Source organism: Melopsittacus undulatus, chromosome 6 (genome assembly GCF_012275295.1).
Source record: "Melopsittacus undulatus isolate bMelUnd1 chromosome 6, bMelUnd1.mat.Z, whole genome shotgun sequence".
In the NCBI taxonomy this organism is placed as follows: Eukaryota; Metazoa; Chordata; class Aves; order Psittaciformes; family Psittaculidae; genus Melopsittacus; species Melopsittacus undulatus.
The window spans coordinates 21,746,294-21,765,160 of NC_047532.1; the positions used below are offsets into that span (position 1 = coordinate 21,746,294).

Sequence of the window (18,867 nt, forward strand, 5' to 3'; positions counted from 1 at the left end):
AGATGTTTTTTCTTACCGAATCAAATAAATTTAAAATGGATCCTGACAATTTTATGAAAGGAATTGTATGTATTTGCTTGTGTAAAAAGATACTGGTACAAGTGATTCAAAACATCTGTGCTGAAATCTCTGTAACACGTTCATGTGCTTAAATGTTTACATGGGTATAAGCAGGTACTGGCTCTTGTTTATATTCTTCCCTTTAGCAAGCAAGCCTGCTTGGCCAAATTGCTGTTGCTGTAGTAGCTTCAATTAAAGTCTGTAGAGAAGACACACTGTAAGCACATTCATTAAAATCTTTATGAAGTCTCATGCCAGCACCTGCCTGTATGTCCTCAGTGAGAGGAAAAACTTTTCAGCATGTATTTATTTTAAAATTTCAATGGAAATTTAGCATCAACTTATATTTCTAATCTGATTTATTTTTTCTTTAATCTTTCTAAGATACAGGGTATCTGGCTTTATACAAGTCAACTACTGCAAGAATTTTATAAGATCTTTGTAGGTTCTGTGATGATAGCATAGAAGCAAAGGTTTGTTTCCCCCATGCAGGATATTTAAAACTAAAAAAGAGGGGGGTGTTAAAAAAAGTCAGAATTCATTTTCTGTTCCTTGACTAAACTGAAAGATGTGTGAGAGATTATTAATTTTTTGGATCCTTAATAATATGTTGTTATGTTCATAGTGGAAATTGTAGCTAGCCATTGCTTCGTGGATTAAATATGATATCCTGTAAACAGGAGTTCTCTATATTACTTGCATGCTTTGATTTCATAACCTGATTTTGGTGTTTTCTCCCTCTAAAAATGTCTATGAGCTTGCATTATTCCATCTTGTAACCCCAGAATTAAAACTGCTGAAAATGAACACATTTTTGAGAGCCTGTAGCAGGATGCTGAATGCTTATGCTTCATACAATATGCTTTGGTAACTAGCAGACATATCTACTAGTGAGACAAAACCAGGAGTGGAAGGATATTACTATTTCCAGCTTCCTAGAGGTTTGCATGGTTGTTCTGTACTTTGTGTCCTGACTTTTGGGGTTTTTTTGCAGCTTTGAGACCCATTAGATTTAACTAGGCAAATTAGAAATGCAACTAGGCAAATTAAAATCAGAACTAAGCTGCCTCCATTTAATTAATTAAACTTTTGAAACTTGATATCTGAAACTGTAGCTTTCAGATTTTAAGTTATGTAATAATTATGGTGTGTTTCTCTTCTCTTTACTGGTTGAGTGTTCCCGTTTTGTTTTAAGCAGATGCAGAAAGGGATATATCTTTCAGTAGAATATCAGGAAAACTTCTTTGATTTACCTTTACAAAAACTGTGTAAGCAAGCCCTTTAAAGAACTTTAAAAACATTTTGTTTCAGCTTACAGAGCACAGAGAGATTCGCAATACATATGGTCTTGATTCCCTTTGCCATTGCCCACTGTATGAAGAAGCTATGCACTTAGCAGAAGAAGGCAAAATTTATTCACGAGTGTTAAGGTACTGATTTACCTCTACTTAATTATTTCTAAGAAAAGCAAGAATTAAATTTAAATACACTATACAGAACTCATTTTTTAGAAGTTACTTGTACGAGGTATTTTTTCTAGAATGAGACTTAGTTTTCTTGTGTTTCTCTTTTTTCATGGTGTTTGAAAACTCTTCTGTTTTATATAGGACCGAAATGTTTGAATGTCTAGGAGACAGTGACTTCCTTGCTAAGCTTCACTGTATTCGACAAGCTTTTCAGGTAAATGAGAGTGATTTGTCTGTCTGTCCTCTTAAGCCTGAAGTATGTGGAGGTTATCAATGCAATTTTTATAGCATATGCTGTAATTAATTATTTTATTGTTGCTATTACATTTCTGTCATTCTAAAATTTGCAGAGGAGTCCCAGTTTTATGATTAGCTTTGTAACCTTTGCACCAAAAGCTGATTAGGAATTGGCCTACTATACTAGGGGTTATAATTATATTAAATTTGATTGAAGCATTTAAGGTCACTTAGTATAACCTGTGAATTAATATGTCTATTTTTTCTGACCCTTTTCTAGGTAATACTTTCAGAGACAGCAAACAGAATATTTCTTGCTGAAAGTGGAAGAAAAATTTTGTCTGCTTTAATTGTGAAAGCACGAAAGGTAAAAGCCTTTTTTAAGTAACATTTTGTTGTTAATGCAGCTTCTAATAGAACTCACTTTCCAGTGAATATAAACCATGTCTTTTGTTAAGTTTGCTTGATACTCATTGCTTTTACTTTACAGAATCCAAAGAAATTTGAAGATGTGTTTGATGAAATGATATATTTTCTGGAACAAACAGATCACTGGGATAATACTGAAATGGAACTTGCTGCTACAGGGGTGAGTCTGAATTTCTGAAAAGTGCATCTAAAAATGAATAACATCTAAAAAAAAAAAAAAAGAAAAAATCTAAAAATGAATTTTTACAGTTCAGAATGGTGGGAAAGGCAACATTTTTATCTTTACATTGCCAATTTAGAGAAATGGCATCCACCAATGTAGTTTAGTACCAGATATAACATGTAATATTTTATCTTCTGCTTTACTGACAAAGTATCTTTAATATTCATTAAAAGCAATTATAAATCTGCATGTTAATACAGAGGTAGAATGTGGTGCATGCTGAATTCCACTGCTGAAAGAGAAACCGGGTTACTTAGGTCATGCTCTGATTTAATACAGGTAAAAAACCTGAATTTTTATGATGTTGTTCTGGACTTCATATTAATGGATTCATTTGAAGATTTAGAAAATCCACCAATATCTATACAGAATGTAGTAAATAACCGCTGGCTAAATTCCTCTTTTAAAGAAACAGTAAGTATTTATATGTGTCATTTTCGTAGACATTATTCTGTAGACATTACAACAAGTAGATGGTATGATAAATGTAACATTAGTGTGAGCATTCTGATATAAAATTTCTGTATATACCAAAACTGTTCTTATGACAATCTCTGCTTTATATTCGTAAAGCACAATGTAAAAATGAGAATAAATCCAGCAACTGCAGGAACCGGGCTGTGTATGTTGTCCTGGTAATTAAATTAATAATAAAAGCATTAATTTTGAAGCAAAGAAACTACATCAACCTTCACTGTGAAGTCTACTGCAGCTTCCAATGCAACTGAATAGGTACCTGAAGTATTGTCAGAAAAAATAAGCAGGTTGCATTATCAGGTTATTCATAATAGCAGTTTAAAAGCTACAAGTCTGAGCTCAAAATATATAAAATGATTGAATGTACTGGAAAAACACTTAAACTCATTTTTGCAGGACAAGGTATCTCTGAGGAAGTGGAATTTTAGAAGGGAAGTTTCTGTTAGCCGTATTTGAGGTATTAGAGGTTTTGATTCATATACCAGAGATTTAGCAATAAGGCACAAAGTTGCAAGCACACGAAAGTAAATAAATGAAATACGGGCATTCAAATTTTGATAACATTTCACACTTTCAGATGAGCCTATTTGCCAAAAAGATCTCACTCCCCTGCTACAGGCATACGGGCTACTGCCATGGTCAGCTGGTAGCGTAACCACAGTCATTTCACCCACTTATATCTGTAAGCTGCCATATTTCCCTGTATTTATCTTTCAATTGAAATATTCCCTCTAAAGGAAAAAAGAGGAAACAAGCATGTATTTATTTTTGTAATTATGTGATAACATTGTGTTTTGTGAGTAGTAAATTATTTTGCAGTACTGAAGGAGGATCAGATGAGAGGAAAAAGCCTAGTACTAATATCAGTATATTGTCTTTCACAGGACCATATTTGGACAAAAGTCCTTAGCTGAATCTGAAGCTATTGCAAGAATGTTTTTGCTAAAATGAAAAAGGACATTGCAATGTGTTTGCATGCTATTTAATATCTAAAATAGTTACTGATGTCTGAGTGCATGTTTTGGTATATGAGAGACTGGTCCTCAGTTGAACCCCATGAATGTGCCTAATTGTTGCAACTAAAATCAGTTAAGAATGCCAAATAATATTTGAATTAAATGAAAGAAAATTTTGCAAAATAAGATCTGAAAATAACAAATATACACTACATATGATGTTATTTGTTTCAGCTGATACTTTGCAGTTTTAAACTTTGTTATCACAAGATTGAAAATGAGGAAATTAAAAATCCACAAAATATAGAAATACACTGTTCTGAAGCTCACTTCTTTTTGAGATGAAAAATAATTTCTCTTATAGTGAAGTTACACACAGTTTGGAGTGTGTTTGTTTGGGTTCTTTTATTTGTTTGTTTATTTACATTTAGGCTGTGGCTTCAAGCTGTTGGTCAGTCCTGAAGCAGAAGAGACAGCAAGTGAAGGTAGGTTGCCTTGAAAATTATGCCAACCAAAGTTACTGATCAGCTGCTAAGTAGGTGAAGTTCTGTAGCTTTGGCAAAATAAATTACATATCAATCCTTAATCCTGTAGTCATGTGTAAACAAGAGGCTGTCAGTTCTAGTTTAGTTTATGGAGCCCTAATACCAGTTTTTTAGCAAAAAGTCTTAGCTTAGATTTTCACACTAGTTTAGGTCCAGTCAGCAATGGTGACAGTCACTTCTCTGACATATAGCCCCATACGTCCACCTCAGATTTTTGCAGACCAAGGTCATTAATCTCATATCTTGCCTGCTTACACTGGGATACTTGCCTAATTACACTGGGATACCCCATCTCCCTGCATCATCTCCACAGCTAAATAAAATTCAGGCCTGTCCCTTTACCTACCTGAAGTACCATTTACCTTGCCAGTAGCAAGAACCCTATTGCAGCCTCCCTCAGCTCCCTTCTGCATCCTGACCTCTCGGTGAAGGAACTCTGAATGCTTTGAAGTAGAGCTCCTCTTCACCAGCAGCTCCTCACTTCCATCTTTGGAGGATTTTATTAGATGTAGGAGGCCTATCTCTCTATTAGCCAGTTCAAAAACAGAGTTGAGGCTTGCTGCAGGACATCAATAACCACTAGAAATGGTTTTGCATATGGCAGGTGAGGAATCTCTGCTCAAGTGATGGGCACTGACACCTTTCTCTGGTTCTAAGAATAGCTATTTGCATGACTCCTAGCTGCTAAAGACATATTTCATTGTAAAAAAAAAAAAAAAAGATGCTTCTAAGGGCAGTTGGTATTTTGTAAAAGGTCCTCAGCTACTGCTGTATCTTAAGAGTTGTTACATCCCTGTGTCAGTATGGTTGGGAATTTTATACATAGATCTTTCCTACATTAGTTTTATATAAAGGGATTATATCTCCAAAATAGATGTTATAGTAACCTATTACTTTCATCTCTATTTCAATACACAGCTACCTTATTCTGTAGTTCTTTTGTGTATTGAAGTCTCAATATTTATAAGTTTGTAAATGTGTGAGTAACTTTACTCCTTGGGACAAGTTTCATCAGTGCTGCTGGAGAAACTCAGAAGTGGATAAAGTAAAGCACCATAGAAGTCTTTGTAAGGGAGAGATTAATTGTCACAAGGAGTTTGATGAACTTAGAATGACTTGCAGACAGTTCTTCATGTGGTATTCTATGCTTTAATTTATGATAATTTTATTTTTATGATTTTATAAATTAACTGATGTTGTAAAATTATGTTTATAAATACCTAAAATAAACTGTACATCCATACACGAGACATGAATTTATAGTATATTTTACAAGTACCTGTAGGTTGTAAAGGTAACAACAGGATGGACATTCACAGATATTTTATGGTCTTCTGTAGACTTTAAAATGGATTCTTATAAGGGGTAATTTTTTTTCATTCAAAACTGTGGAGCTTGCTTACTTTTTTTGTAAGTTTCAGCTATGCACAGTGTATAGGGGCTCAAACAGGAATAACTGAATATAATTATCTGTCATATGGGAGCCAGAGTAGATTGTTTATGCTAGTTTTGGGCTTATGCCTATTAATCTTCAAATATTTAAAGTACAAAGTACCACTGAAATAAAAATCTTTTCTACCAAAAATCATGCTGCTTGTTTGGTACAGTTGCCCTATAACTTAAAGGTTACCACAGCCCTGAAGTAGTAGGCATTTTAGGCTTTTCTGAAGACTTAATTCATAGAGACTTATGCTATATTTACTGTGTAACTTTTCTCTATAATTTTTACATCACCAGGTGCCTGATGGATTTTTTGCACATTTCTATGCTATATGTGAACACATCAGCCCTGTTTTGGCATGGGGCTTTTTGGGTCCTAGAAACTCCCTTTATGACCTATGCTGCTTCTTCAAGGTTTGCAACTTTTTTTTTATTACCATTTATGTTAATTTAAAATAAAAGATTAAAAGGAATTAAAATCTTATTTGTAGGCATTTTGTGTTTTCCAAAACACTTTGTGTTTTCCCAAGATTAAGACTAACTATAAGAAACCATGAAAATAAACATTATAATATTAATTTTTTTTAAGCCTGGAACTGCTTTGCAAAGTCTATTTTAACGCACTTCTATTTTAGCACCAGAAGAATACATAAATGGATGGTTTTAGGAAATGTGTAAAGGAAATAGCATTGCATACTTTTTTCCTTCTTGTAAGTGAATACAAGTTTCTCCCTTTCCCCCCCCCCCCACTAGGATCAAGTGCTTTTCTTCCTCAAGGACATTTTTGATTTTGAAAAGGTGAGATACTCAACTATGGAGAGTTTGGCTGAAGATCTTATGCAATTATTAATCCGACACACTGAACTTTTAATGGCCTATCTTGGAGCAGATTCACTGAGACATGTCAATGCTTGTGTAAGTGGTCCTGGGCATGTCGTGACCAGTGGGCTCTTAGAAGCAAAAGTACAGTAATCCATGACAAATTAAATGGAGTGTTCCTGATATACTCCTTCCCACCTTTCTCTCTAACACCGAAGTTATCATTGCTGTTACTGGGCAAGCTTCTGAAAATGTATCATGTTGCTAAGTATGGAAAAGGACTCAGGGAGGTTAAATGTACATCTGTGAAAAGAACTGGTGAGTGTTTTGTTGTATATACCTAAATTAAATTTGCAGCTCCGCTGTCACTGTATTTATACTTAATGTATCCCAAAGCTTTTTTCTGTAATATTTGGGTAAAGTTTATTTATGAAATACTGTACTTTTGCACAGATAATTTGTAAGTGAAGCTGATGAAGTTGTTTATTTAAGGGCTTATAGTGCAGAATGCTCATTACAGAGTCCCCATATCATTGTGTGTCTAGATCTAGAAGGTGTTTTGACTGGGGTATATGCAGTCTCTAATTCATGTGACACATGCAATAAACTAATCACACTCACAAAACCGAATGTGTTGCCACTGGCCTGAAATTACATTTGTTGTGGGTGTTAAGCAATGATTTTGTACTACTGTGTAATTGAGCGATGCAGGTGCTGTTAGGGCAGGAATGACTTCCAGTATGCATTTTTCACTTTATTTTGTTTTAAAACAGTCAAACATCATGAAGGTGTTTGAAAGCACTTATTTGTATTCAAAAAGCTGTGGTAGCTTCACAGTTAATTTAAAACTTTTCCTTTTTTACTACTGTTACTACCTTATATTTTGGTGTTAAACTAACGCCATTCTCTGTTCATATGTAGCATTTCAAAATATATTTTTAAATAAGGATGTCTGACAAGATTTGTTAATCATGAATCAGAATTGAAAGCCGTGTTTTATAATTAAAAGCATTTCCATCTTCCTCCCTTCCTTGTAGGAAGTCAGGTGTCTTATTTAGGAAGAAGTGTAAGCAACTGTGGCTATGTATGTGCAGTGTAAAACTGTGGCTCGGAATATGGAACCCTGAACTTTAGGTAGGAGCACAGCACAGTAAGAAGCCATGTGGGAATTCGCAGTAACACTTTTTCCTGTGCTAGAGGTAATAAAAAATGATGATCTATAATCTTTGAATGTCTGTAAACTGAAACAGTATATCGTAGTTAGCTTAGGCTCTTTAACTACATTTACATATGCTTTGCCACAAAAAGCCAGCCCACAAGAGTCTATCCTGTGTCAAGTAATGAAGAGTAAGTAATAATAAAATATTCAGATGCTTAAAAAGCATGTTGTTAAAATGGAGCATATTGAAACACACTTTGATTGGAAGCATTTAGACTTTTGTTTGAACACAACCCAAAAAGATGATATTTGGAAAGGAGGGTCTGTGTAATTCCGTAGATTTCACTGCAGCCAACACATTTTCATCATTCTTGTATGTATCAAATGAATACAACAAAAGAGCAAAATGTTGGCTGTGGTTTGTTTCTCCACAAAGTGTGTCTTCAATACAGAATGTGAAGTTTTCTGCACCCATCTCACTTAGCTTAAGCACACTTACCTGCTCAAAAGTATCTATATTTTAGCAGTGTTTTGCAAGCCTGTGAATGAATTTATATGGAACAGTAAAGTGTCTTGTTAGGTTCAGAATCAATAGGAATAGCTGGAAATCGTAATGGTGGAGTAAATGGCATATTCCACAGCAAATACACTACCTGGAGGTTGCAAGATGTTAAAGGAAACTGTATGCTGTGGTTTGTCTGTTCTAATAAAATTATATGAAGAAAATTACACCTTAACATTCATCACAGAAAACCAGAAATGCACTTTTCCACAGAACTAAACACACAGATAAGCGAGAAATTTTTATATTTATATAAAGCTTGTGAAGAAAGTTCAAGTGTTGCCCGTGAGATTATGTTTCCAGGTAATTTTAAAGTCCATCTTCTGTTGAAACTGAAAGGATTTTTTTAAACCGAAGAATGAAAAAGGTCTGATGAAACACCAGAATGTCTAGAAAGTGGAGAAGGACCTGACAATACCTGGCTTAAATAGATGTAGCCTTTTAAAAAAGGAGCACTTCCATGCACTCATAGAGCTCAAAAGTCCATAGAATCAGGTTGGAAATGGAACTGATGTATTTCCCATCCAAAATAAGAATTACAGTATCTGGTTGCTGCAAGGTGCCACCAACAAATACTTGGTTAGGAAGCAGTTAAAGAAAGAAAAAAGAAATAGGGGAAGGGAAGAAAGGAGAGAGGGAGAGGGAAATGCATAGGTATACATGGGCAGGTTTTTATCTCCTCTGAGTCTTTGGACCTTTTCCCAAAAAGCGTTTATATGTTCTCCCCTTCCTAATGCCAGAGACAGCTATAAATTCAAATGGGGGAAGGCTGCCTCTTTGTAACACAGAACTGGAATCGGTTCTCCTATAAATCCAGGTTTGTACACCACTGAGGGAAGGGGTGTGAAGGATGTCTGTTGATAACCAGCCATATGGCTTAAGCAAAGTCCTCCACCTTTGAAAATGCAAGTGTCAGAGCTGCGCCAATGCAGTGGCACCAGGATGCAATTGTACTGCAGAGAATTCATAAGCAAGATCAGAATTCAGTTTATAATCTCTAAATTCTTAAATAGTTTTGAGTGCCCTTTTCCCTGCTCATAAGAGTCATCCTCTTCTGCTATAGCTGTGCTCCTACAATCAGAAATGAATGTTGAATGTGTTGATTATACAAGAATCAAGTATTTATATAATTTGTAATTTAGTTGTAAAAATAATCTCACTTTAAATATGTTCTTAATGATTATTGCACTTCGTTTTTGTAGTCTTTAGTTTCATCAAACAAACCATGTCAATTTGAGTGTCAGTTAAGCGTGTTTGTGAACCTTTCTATTGCCAAAATGAACTGCTGCTGTGTATATTAAATAAAAGGTTTCAGTGAAACAACTGTTGCTCATACAACTGCTTCTACCAACTTGAACAGTTTAAACTGGATCAGATGGTCCCCAGCATTGGTAAGTTTTCAACACATAGGCCAGTGATCCACCAAAAAGCCAAGTTTTGGTGTTTCTAGTTTGGGAAGTCAGAAAGTGATTCAGCCAGAGACCTTAATCTCCTGGGTGAATAAACCCCAGACTCAGGCTGGCTGTAATAGGCTGACAGTGGTTGTCAGCTGTTGCCATCCCTGCCTGTGGTGCTAACCAGGTCGGTTTCATTGCATCTGCCTTTCTGTGCCAACCAGTTGTTTCTTCCCTTGGGTTTGGGGGATGAGCTTTTTCAGGGTTATTTCCAAACCCAAGGGCTACAGTGAGTTCCAGTCATGGAGTAAGATTTCCATTGTGGGTAATATAAATGGAGAACACAGTGTCTAATGCTTACTGCTGTAGAATTGTAGAATCATAGAATGGTTTGGGTTGGAAAGGACCTTAAGATCATCAAGTTCCAACCCACCCTGCCATGGGCAGGCATGCCTCACTCTATACCATGTCATCCAAGGCTCTTTCCTGTCTGGCCTTGAACACCACCAGGGATGGAGCATTCACTGCCTCCCTGGGCAACCCATTCCAGTACCTCACCACTCTAACAGTAAAGAATTTCTTCCTTATTTCCTTACATCTAACTTGAATTTCCCCTGTTTAAGTTTTAACCCGTTACCCCTTGTCCTGTCACTACAGTCCCTAATGAATAGTCCCTCCCCAGCATCCCTGTAGGCCCCTTCAAATACTGGAAGGCTGCTATGATGTCTCCACGCAGCCTTCTCTTCTCCAGGCTCAACAGCCCCAACTTTCTCAGCCTGTCTTCACGGGGGAGGTGCTCCAGTCCCCTGATCATCTTCATGGCCCTCCTCTGGACTTGTTCCAACAGTTCCATGTCCTTTTTATGTTGAGGACACCAGAATGATGGGGTGCCCTCAGAAGGGTGATGTGTATCCACTTTGATATGCACAACTTTGTGTGTAACCTGTGTTCATCTGAAAATTTACTGAGAGTGGGAAGCTGAACCCTCAACTGAAAACTTGCACCTTTGCATCAGAAATACAGGCATGGCTCTTGAGGGTGGCACTGGGGGACAGTTTGTGCACTGTCCTTCAAAAGACAGACACAGATTTGTTTTAATTTTGATGGCTGTTGCTCAGAGTTTGTAAAGCTTAAGGCCGTGTGGTTGTTATCCTAGTAATCCAGCTGGAAGTTAGGCTCCAGCATGATAGACACAGTACAAGTGGGACAGGAAGAGGAAAGTTCTGCACTGGAGACTTTGCAGTTGCACATGTAGGAAACAAGTCATCTTTAAGCAGGAAAAGGAATGTATTCTGATGTAATAAAGTGTTTCTGCCTCTGTAAAGTTTCCAGAGAAAGGCTCTGTTTCAAAGCAGACACGCTCTCCCTCTCGCCCGTCTGGCACTAACTAGATTCCTCTCCGCTCCATCAGCTAACTGTCACATTACTATTATTAGTTGATTCCTCTCCATGTGCCATAGACGACCCAGGACCCGGCCACCGGGGGTATAAAGCCTCCCCGCTGGCAGGGCAGGACACCGCGGCAGGGGAGCGCTCTCGGCGCGGATCGCGCTTCTCGCCAGCTCCGGTTCGGGGCCGGGCGCGGAAAGCGGCGGCGGCGGCCGAGCCTGCGGTGGCTGCAGGTACGTGTTGACAACCGGCCGCGGGGGGACGAGCCGCTGCCGCCGCCCGAGGCGGTGATCCCTGGGGACGCGGCCCTGGAGCAGCCGCGGCGGGTCAGCTCTATTCTAATAGCGGGCTGCGGGGCTGCGGGACCCGGCTCGGCCCCTGCCCTGCGGCACGGACCGCGCGGCCAGGAGCGCGCTAGCCGGGAGCGGCCTCCGTGCCCCGGCTATTTATAGCTCCGCGGTGCTTCCAGCCCAAAATAAGCCTGTTGGCCCGACGGCTGTCCGCGGCGGGGGGTGCAGGGTGGCGCGGCCTGGCTGTGCGGTGCCCCCCACCGCGGCGAGGGGCCGGCCATGGCGAGCCGCGCCGCAGGGCCGGGCCGGGACCGAGCGGGGCCGGGAGCTGGGGCAGGGCAGGAGGGGACGGGACGGGACAGCTGCCGCGGCGCGGGGCTCGCCTGGAATGCGGGCGCCGGCCGCGCGTCGCGACTTTTATGGAAACTTGCCTCGGCGGAGCGGCGGCCGCAGCCAAGGAGCGCTCCGCAGCCGGCAGCCGCCCGCAGGGAGCACGCCGAGCCGCAGCGGCGGGGCAGCGCTCGCAGGTAAGAGCGGCTCCGCCGGCCGCGCTGCGGAGCAGGGCTCGGGCGGGCTCCCCGCCCCGCGTAGCTCCCTGAAGAGCTGCCCGGCTGGCTGCCCGGCCCGCTGGACCCCAGCGCCCGTTGGCCGGACCCGCCGCTGGTGGCCGGGCCGAGGGGCAGCCCCCAGGTGCCTCGGGAGAAGCGGCCGCAGCGGGCGGGGGCTGCCGGCAAGGCCCCGTCGGTCGGGGCTGCAGCCGACGGGGCAGCGCCGGGCTGAGGGGCAGCCGCAGCCACCAGCAGGCGGTAACGGCACATACCGAGAGGGGCTTGCGGCGCCAGCCCGGGGGAGGGGGGACCCTCACGGCCGGGGGAGGGGGCCGGGGCTCGGCGCTGCTGCCGCTGCGAGAGCGGCTTGGAGCTGAGGTGAATGGAAACGAGCGCAGGTGGGGCTGGTGCCGGGCAGCGCTGCGGAGCCGCGCGGCGGTGGTGGGGAGCGCTCGGGCTGGGGTAACGCGGGTGTGAGGAGATGCGGGAGCGGGGCTGCCCCCGGTGACGTGCGCTTAATAAAAGTTGGTATAAAATCCGCTTTGCTGATGAACCACGTCTGCATCGGAAGAGGGCTCAGCTTCGGTGGTGGGGTCTTCAGCAGCAGAGGCGTGCGGATGCGTCTGTAGGTTCTGCTGCTTCCTAAGGTGATGACTGCGAGACAGCGTGGCTGGGGAGAAAATACTGGTTCTCTGCGACAGCTTACAAACTGTGTATTTACTCGTGTTAGGTAAATAAGGGCTTGTGCTGACACAAGAAGCAGCTGCGAAAACATGCTTAATGAAACGAGTTAGTATTTTGGCAATCAGACAAGGTGTTACTCTAAACCTTAGCGCTCGGGTCTTAAAGAGACCTTAGATCTCTCTGTCCACCGAAAGTAAATTGTAAAATAGCAATTAGTCTTTTAAGAGGGCCACGTGTATTAAGGAACATACAGAAGCATGAGAGTATGTCCAGTGTGTGTAGAAGCACAGCCTGATGAAATACAAGAACTGGTCAGATGGATTAAGATGTGCCTAAGAAATACCCTCTCTAAGTGCATTTGGAATGTTTCAAATAAGTAGTTTCCTCAGCAGAAGACGTCAGACAACCTGTCATTTGCCATGCTTGGATATTCACCTTTGAAACTCCTTTGACAAGGAACAGTGCCATGGTGAGCCCTCTAGAAGCTATGGGGGAACAAAGAGGAAGGCTAAGGGCAGTGGAAGAGCAGTTTGGGAAGCAACAGCAGGAGTCACCCTCTGTTGTGCACTAAAGGCAGCCGTACCCGCTCACATGAAGGTATTACACACGGTCTGGTTCTTGTAGGCATCAGCATTACCAGGAGTGGGGCTGGTCAGGTGGAAGCAGCTCCAGGAAGCCAGGAGACTGCTCCTTCGTGGCAGAAGCATAGCACAGGCACAGTGACCACCACAGTGTGCAGTCTGAGTTGACCATGAGGATTTCGGAGAAGAGGCAGATAGGCTGTGTCCTGCCATTGGAGAAGGAAAGAGGCAAACTGCAGTAGCTCTTTGTGTCCAGTATTTTATCCCACATTTCAGTACCCTGATTCCTGCAGCCCTGTCAAGGAACAAGAGATGAGCTCAAATCACACCTCTTCAGCTGCTGTGACACAGTGGGAGATGGAGGAACTGTGGTGTGGGGAAGAATGCTGTTTCTCTTGGGGACCTCAGTTCACAATTTACTGTCACCCATGATTAGGATCAGTGGATATCATGGAATGTGGTATCTTGGGCCAGAAGATCTCAGCAGGGCTTCCCCATGACCGAGCAGTCTTTCAGCCCCATTGTGTTTGCTCTGGAGCCTATGTACCCCATAATAGTACCTGAAGAGAGTAAGGAATTAACAAACAGACCTTTTCTACAGAGAAGGATGATATAATTTTTTAACACAGCAGTTGGACTGCACAGCACTGTACATTAAGAGTATTTATAGTCATATAAACATAGACAAAATCCTTAATAATTAATACGTTTTAATATTAACATCATAACTGCAAGAACTATTCTGAGACTCTCAATAAATATTAAAGTGAAATAAAATTAAAAATTGAAGAAAATATTGTGCATAGAACTGAATTATGTGGGCCAGTGATTGGTGAGCATTCTAGTCTTTAACTAGAAAGGTTTAATGAAGGGAATACAGGTGAGTGGAGGTAGCTTTGTACCTTGTGTTTTACAAAACGTGAAGGTTAGGCAGCTGGTGTTGATTGTCCTAACTCCTTGGCTTCAGTGGAGCTGATGGTTTATGCTGGTTCAGAATCTTCCCTCATGTGTGATAATTTTAGTATCTACTTTAGTATCTGTAATTTAGTACAACAACTGTCGGTGTCATTCCAGACCAGTTACGGTAAGGACATAAATGATGGACATGGCTCTCTTTCCCCTCCTCCTCTCAGTTCTACTTAATATTTTGTTAAATACTTTAACACAGCGGGCTGTGTTTTCCTCTCCTGAGTGTTTTGGCTGCAAGTAGTGAGTTTCCAGCTCTCACAATATGGTTTTCTTATATAATGGAGTCTTCCCTGCAAGTAGCTTGCGAAGAGGAGACAGATGGTAAACGTAACTTAGGCTGTGCCGTGAAGGGCTTATTTATAACTCACAGTAGCCGTAGGACAGCAGGGGGGCCTCCCGAAAGGAGAAACCACAGAGGAACTGGACTTTATTTAAAAGTCCTGGCTTTGCACTCCTATTGTAAAGAGTAGTATTCAGTTCAGGAAAATGCTGGTATTTTTCCATGTCTTGTGTGAGGATGTTAATCATCCTGCTGAAAATCAGGAACTTCTATGATTTCTACCAAAGAGGAATTTTGTTATTAATGGGAGGTGTTTTTGTCTGATTAAAGCTGTACAACGGCTTTTGATCAGTTGAAGACTCTGACCTCCTTTCAGAATGGAAATAATTAAATTTAAGGATATGGATTTTGGGACCTGTGAGCCATCAAACGTTCTGTCCCCTTCATGCTTTTCTTTGTTTACTTTGATTATTTTGCCTGAATTAAGGTTTGAGGAAGTCTGCACGGAAAGTTGAAGAAGTGCTATGATCATAACAAATCAAGACCTGTCGAAGGTGACAGCTCACTCATTTACAGCAAATGAATAAGATGCTTGAAACCAGTCATTTTTCTTTTGCAGAGTATTTCTAATCTATTGCCCAGTTTCCTGCATGTTGCTGGTTTTGTGTTAAATTTTCACTTGAAACTTCTTAGAGCTCTCTCTCTGCATTAAAACCAGCCAAGTCATTCAAGTAATGTTGTTTTCTCTTCCATTCAGTTCCTGAGGTAGGACCACTGATCAAAGGATTGGAAGTTAAACTTCTCTTCTAGGAAAAATCTCACTGTAGACCTCTCTTGAAAGTGGAACCGCAGTCTTTTCCATTCAGTATAAACATCATAACCCCAGACTAACATTTTCTGAGATATTCCATTTCATTATAGGAAAGGTGAAATATGGAGAGGATAAAAAATAAAGACTAGTGTCAGGTGAATGTTAGAGTGATGAGACAGGCAAAGAAGAGGCTAGTAACAAGCTGAATTAATTTTGTGATCATGGTTATGTCTGACATTGTAATCTGGGATTTTTCTGAGTGGGAACAGTCAAGGAGGAGCTCTTACAGCTTTTACTGGGGTATGTTGATCTCAGGAAATTAAAAGAAAATATGAGAATGAATCTTCAGATTGGACAGCTTCATAATAGGAGGACAGATCTCTTCTGAAGTAAGTACATACACAAATAAACTCTTGTTGCCTCTAAGAGTAAACATTATTTGTGTTAGATGGGAAAATGTGTACTACAAAACAAGAATATATATATATGCAACTTAAAAAGATAAGTAGTTCATCTCAAAAGGGAGTTAGTAAGTCAAGGTTTCTTGGGATGGAAAATTTATGACCACATATTTCAGGCAAAGGTATTGGTAGATGATGAAGGCACTGTTCTTTCATGACTGGTAGGTGTCAGGACCTCGCTTAGCCATTTCAGTTCTCTCAGCAGCAACACATCGACTGTATGGATCTTCCTCTGGTGCTAAGTCAGATACATAATAGGTTCAACCTGCTTTTGTTGATCCTGAAGCAGTGGTCCTTGACTCAGGACCCATGCCAAATCTAAAGGAATACCTCTTTCTTTTCATGAAGATTCTGGATTGTCTATTGGAAATCACTCATCTGCCTCAAGGGGTGCCTGGGGCAGGGTCCTGCCCCTGCTCCTGCTCAAGGGTGATCGAAGTGCAAACATGGGTGGTATCATGTTCAGTAATGCCCTAGTGCTTTATACCCGTATCTTTTAGCATCAAAGGTGCAGGTAGGGTGACTTGCAGATGCAAAATGTCTTAGAGCCAGCTGGCTAATCTTCAAGCATATTAAGAGGTAGTAATGCCAAAGAACTGGAAAGTAGCCTAAAGTAATAGCAGTTATGGCAGTATTCCAAATGGCAGAAATGTATCTGCCATCTCTATGGCACGTAACCCGTTGGACTGGCACATTTTTGGGAGTTCAGACAGCAGGAATTTGCAAAGGAAATTTCTTGCAACATTTGCACTTTTAAAGAAGATTTCAGATTTGTTGTGTGAGGGGGTATCTCGCTGCTGCCAGCAATCTTAGTGACACTGTCAAGGGGTTCAGGGAGTTGGAGCTGTCAGAAGGGTTCAAGACAAAGTTGATCCAAAAGCTCAAAAGCTAAATTGTGTTCTTAAGCTCTTTACCTTCTTCCTACAGTAAGTTGCACATTATAAGCAAATCAGACTTTAGAACAGTAATTTTTTACATTACTTAAGACAAAGTCATACAGACACAGGGTATGTTGTTCTAGTGAAGTTAGCAGCAACCTCCACTTGAGGTGTTTAGGTGAGATGGAATTCCTTGTGAAAGATGAACTTTGGGGCTTACTTTTCTGCTCAGCCCTGTATGAAGGCTGGAAAGTCTCTGTGTCCCTGGCTACTTCAGTGCATGAATTGTACTAGTGCCTGATGTTCCTTTGTCTTCTGATGCGTTCGTGCAATAAATCTCTGATTCAGCTTCTACATTTTAAGTATAAAGCTATAGGCTCTCAAGTGACATGTAGGGAAGAAAAACTTGGAAAAGAATAGCAAAAGAAGAGAAGAGAAAAGAACTTCTCTAAGACCTGCTTAGAAAAATGAAGAGGTAAAAAATTTTAACTAGTTTTAAGGTTATATTGAGGAGTGGAGATTTTGTTTACATACATGAATTAATCTAAAGTTTACAAAGACGTGCAAACCCAACTGCACAATATACAGATGCATATGAAAGTGTGTAGGGACCTGGAGACCACAAGGATGCTAGTGAAGTTATTTGCCTTTCTTAGACTGATAACTTTCTTCCTGCAGCTAATTGCACGTAAGCAGACACACAATTATCTGTCTTTCTAGACACAACAGGATTTTAACATGCTATTGCTAATCTGAAAGTCTAAATAAGAGCTAACACTTAGTAATTTTATGTTCATGTGCAGTTCTGGTGCCCGCAACATAAAAAGGACATGGAACTGTTAGAACAAGTCCAGAGGAGGGCCACGAGGATGATCAGGGGACTGAAGCACCTCCTGTATGAAGACAGGCTGAGAAAGTTGGGGCTGTTCAGCCTGGAGAAGAGAAGGCTGCGTGGAGACATCATAGCAGCCTTCCAGTATCTGAAGGGGGCCTATAGGGGTGCTGGGGAGGGACTCTTCATTAGGGACTGTAGTGATAGGACAAGGGGTAATGGGTTGAAACTTCAACAGCAGAGGTTTAGATTGGATATAAGGAAGAAAATCTTTACTGTGAGGGTGGTGAGGCACTGGAATGGGTTGCCCAGGGAGGTAGTGAATGCTCCATCCCTGGCAGTGTTCAAGGCCAGATTGGATGAAGCCTTGGGTGATATGGTTTAGTGTGAGGTTTCCCTGCCCATGGCAGGGGGATTGGAACTAGATGGTCTTAAGGTCTTTTCCAACCCTGACTATTCTATATTGTGTTTGGCACACTGACTTTTTAGGCTTGCCTGGGACTCAGGACATTTGTACAGTACAATGACAGCAATGATTTCCTACATCCCACAGTCTCTCATGATCTAAAAAAAAAACAGGGGAAGGCAAAAGGCTTGTTCTGACCCTGAAGTGCCTTTCTGTTGGGTTCCTAAGAAATACAGCATAATTTAAAATCTGTAACACTTTTCTCTTTAAAAACTCAGTGCCATTCCCAGCCCACAATTAAATGGTATAAATTCTTTACTCTAACGTATGTATGTGGCTCACCTAATTAATTTCATAGTTTTTAGCACTAGTGTTTCCTAGAGTAGCCCTAGGAAAAAGGAAAGCATTATTTTGTATTCCCATATTGCGTGAAGGGAGGTGCCAGCTTGGCTGGGAGTCAAGCAAGAGCATTCACTCAGGTGGGAGATCCAGCTGCATCTCCGATACCCAGGTAGGTTCCCCAGCCATGGGCCATCTTTCCTCCTGCCAGCTGTACAAAGGCAAAGCAGCATCTCCAGGAGGCCATGGGGGTTTTGGCCTGAGCACTCTACAAACTTTGTGGAACCTGAACTCACTGGCTCGCAAGTCAAACTGGAGTGGAGTGGCGAAGGTGCAGAGCACATTCCTTTCTGCTAGCATGAGCACTGAGCAAGAGTTTTGCAACACATCAGGAAGGGCAGCCAGAGCTTGGCTCAAAGTCTCCTTTATAAAAAAAATAAATGGAAATTAAAACCCAGTATCTAAGATATGTAGCATGCATCGAGAATCATAAGCTTGTTCTTTTAATTACTGTTGCACACTTAGAACCTATTCATGTCTTCAGAAGCCTCAAAGGACCAAATGAAATTGTGATACATTGGTTTCAGCCTGTGCAAACTTATTTACTGGAAGATGGTTAAAGCATCATTTAA

General features: G+C 41.0%; 1 protein-coding gene across 1 annotated transcript in view; it reads left to right on the forward strand.

Annotated features, from left to right (window-relative positions):
• MIGA1 (mitoguardin 1) overlaps positions 1 to 9,693 on the forward strand; it is a 42,231-nt gene extending 32,538 nt beyond the window's left edge. Inside the window, exons 9-16 of the mRNA XM_031050932.2 lie at positions 1,372 to 1,490; positions 1,668 to 1,740; positions 2,044 to 2,130; positions 2,254 to 2,352; positions 2,695 to 2,829; positions 4,280 to 4,333; positions 6,131 to 6,247; positions 6,587 to 9,693. Of these exons, the coding sequence (XP_030906792.1) occupies positions 1,372 to 1,490; positions 1,668 to 1,740; positions 2,044 to 2,130; positions 2,254 to 2,352; positions 2,695 to 2,829; positions 4,280 to 4,333; positions 6,131 to 6,247; positions 6,587 to 6,805 (903 nt within the window). The 3' untranslated portion in view covers positions 6,806 to 9,693. The remainder of the gene's footprint in view (positions 1 to 1,371; positions 1,491 to 1,667; positions 1,741 to 2,043; positions 2,131 to 2,253; positions 2,353 to 2,694; positions 2,830 to 4,279; positions 4,334 to 6,130; positions 6,248 to 6,586) is intronic.
• Positions 9,694 to 18,867: the final 9,174 nt, after the last annotated feature.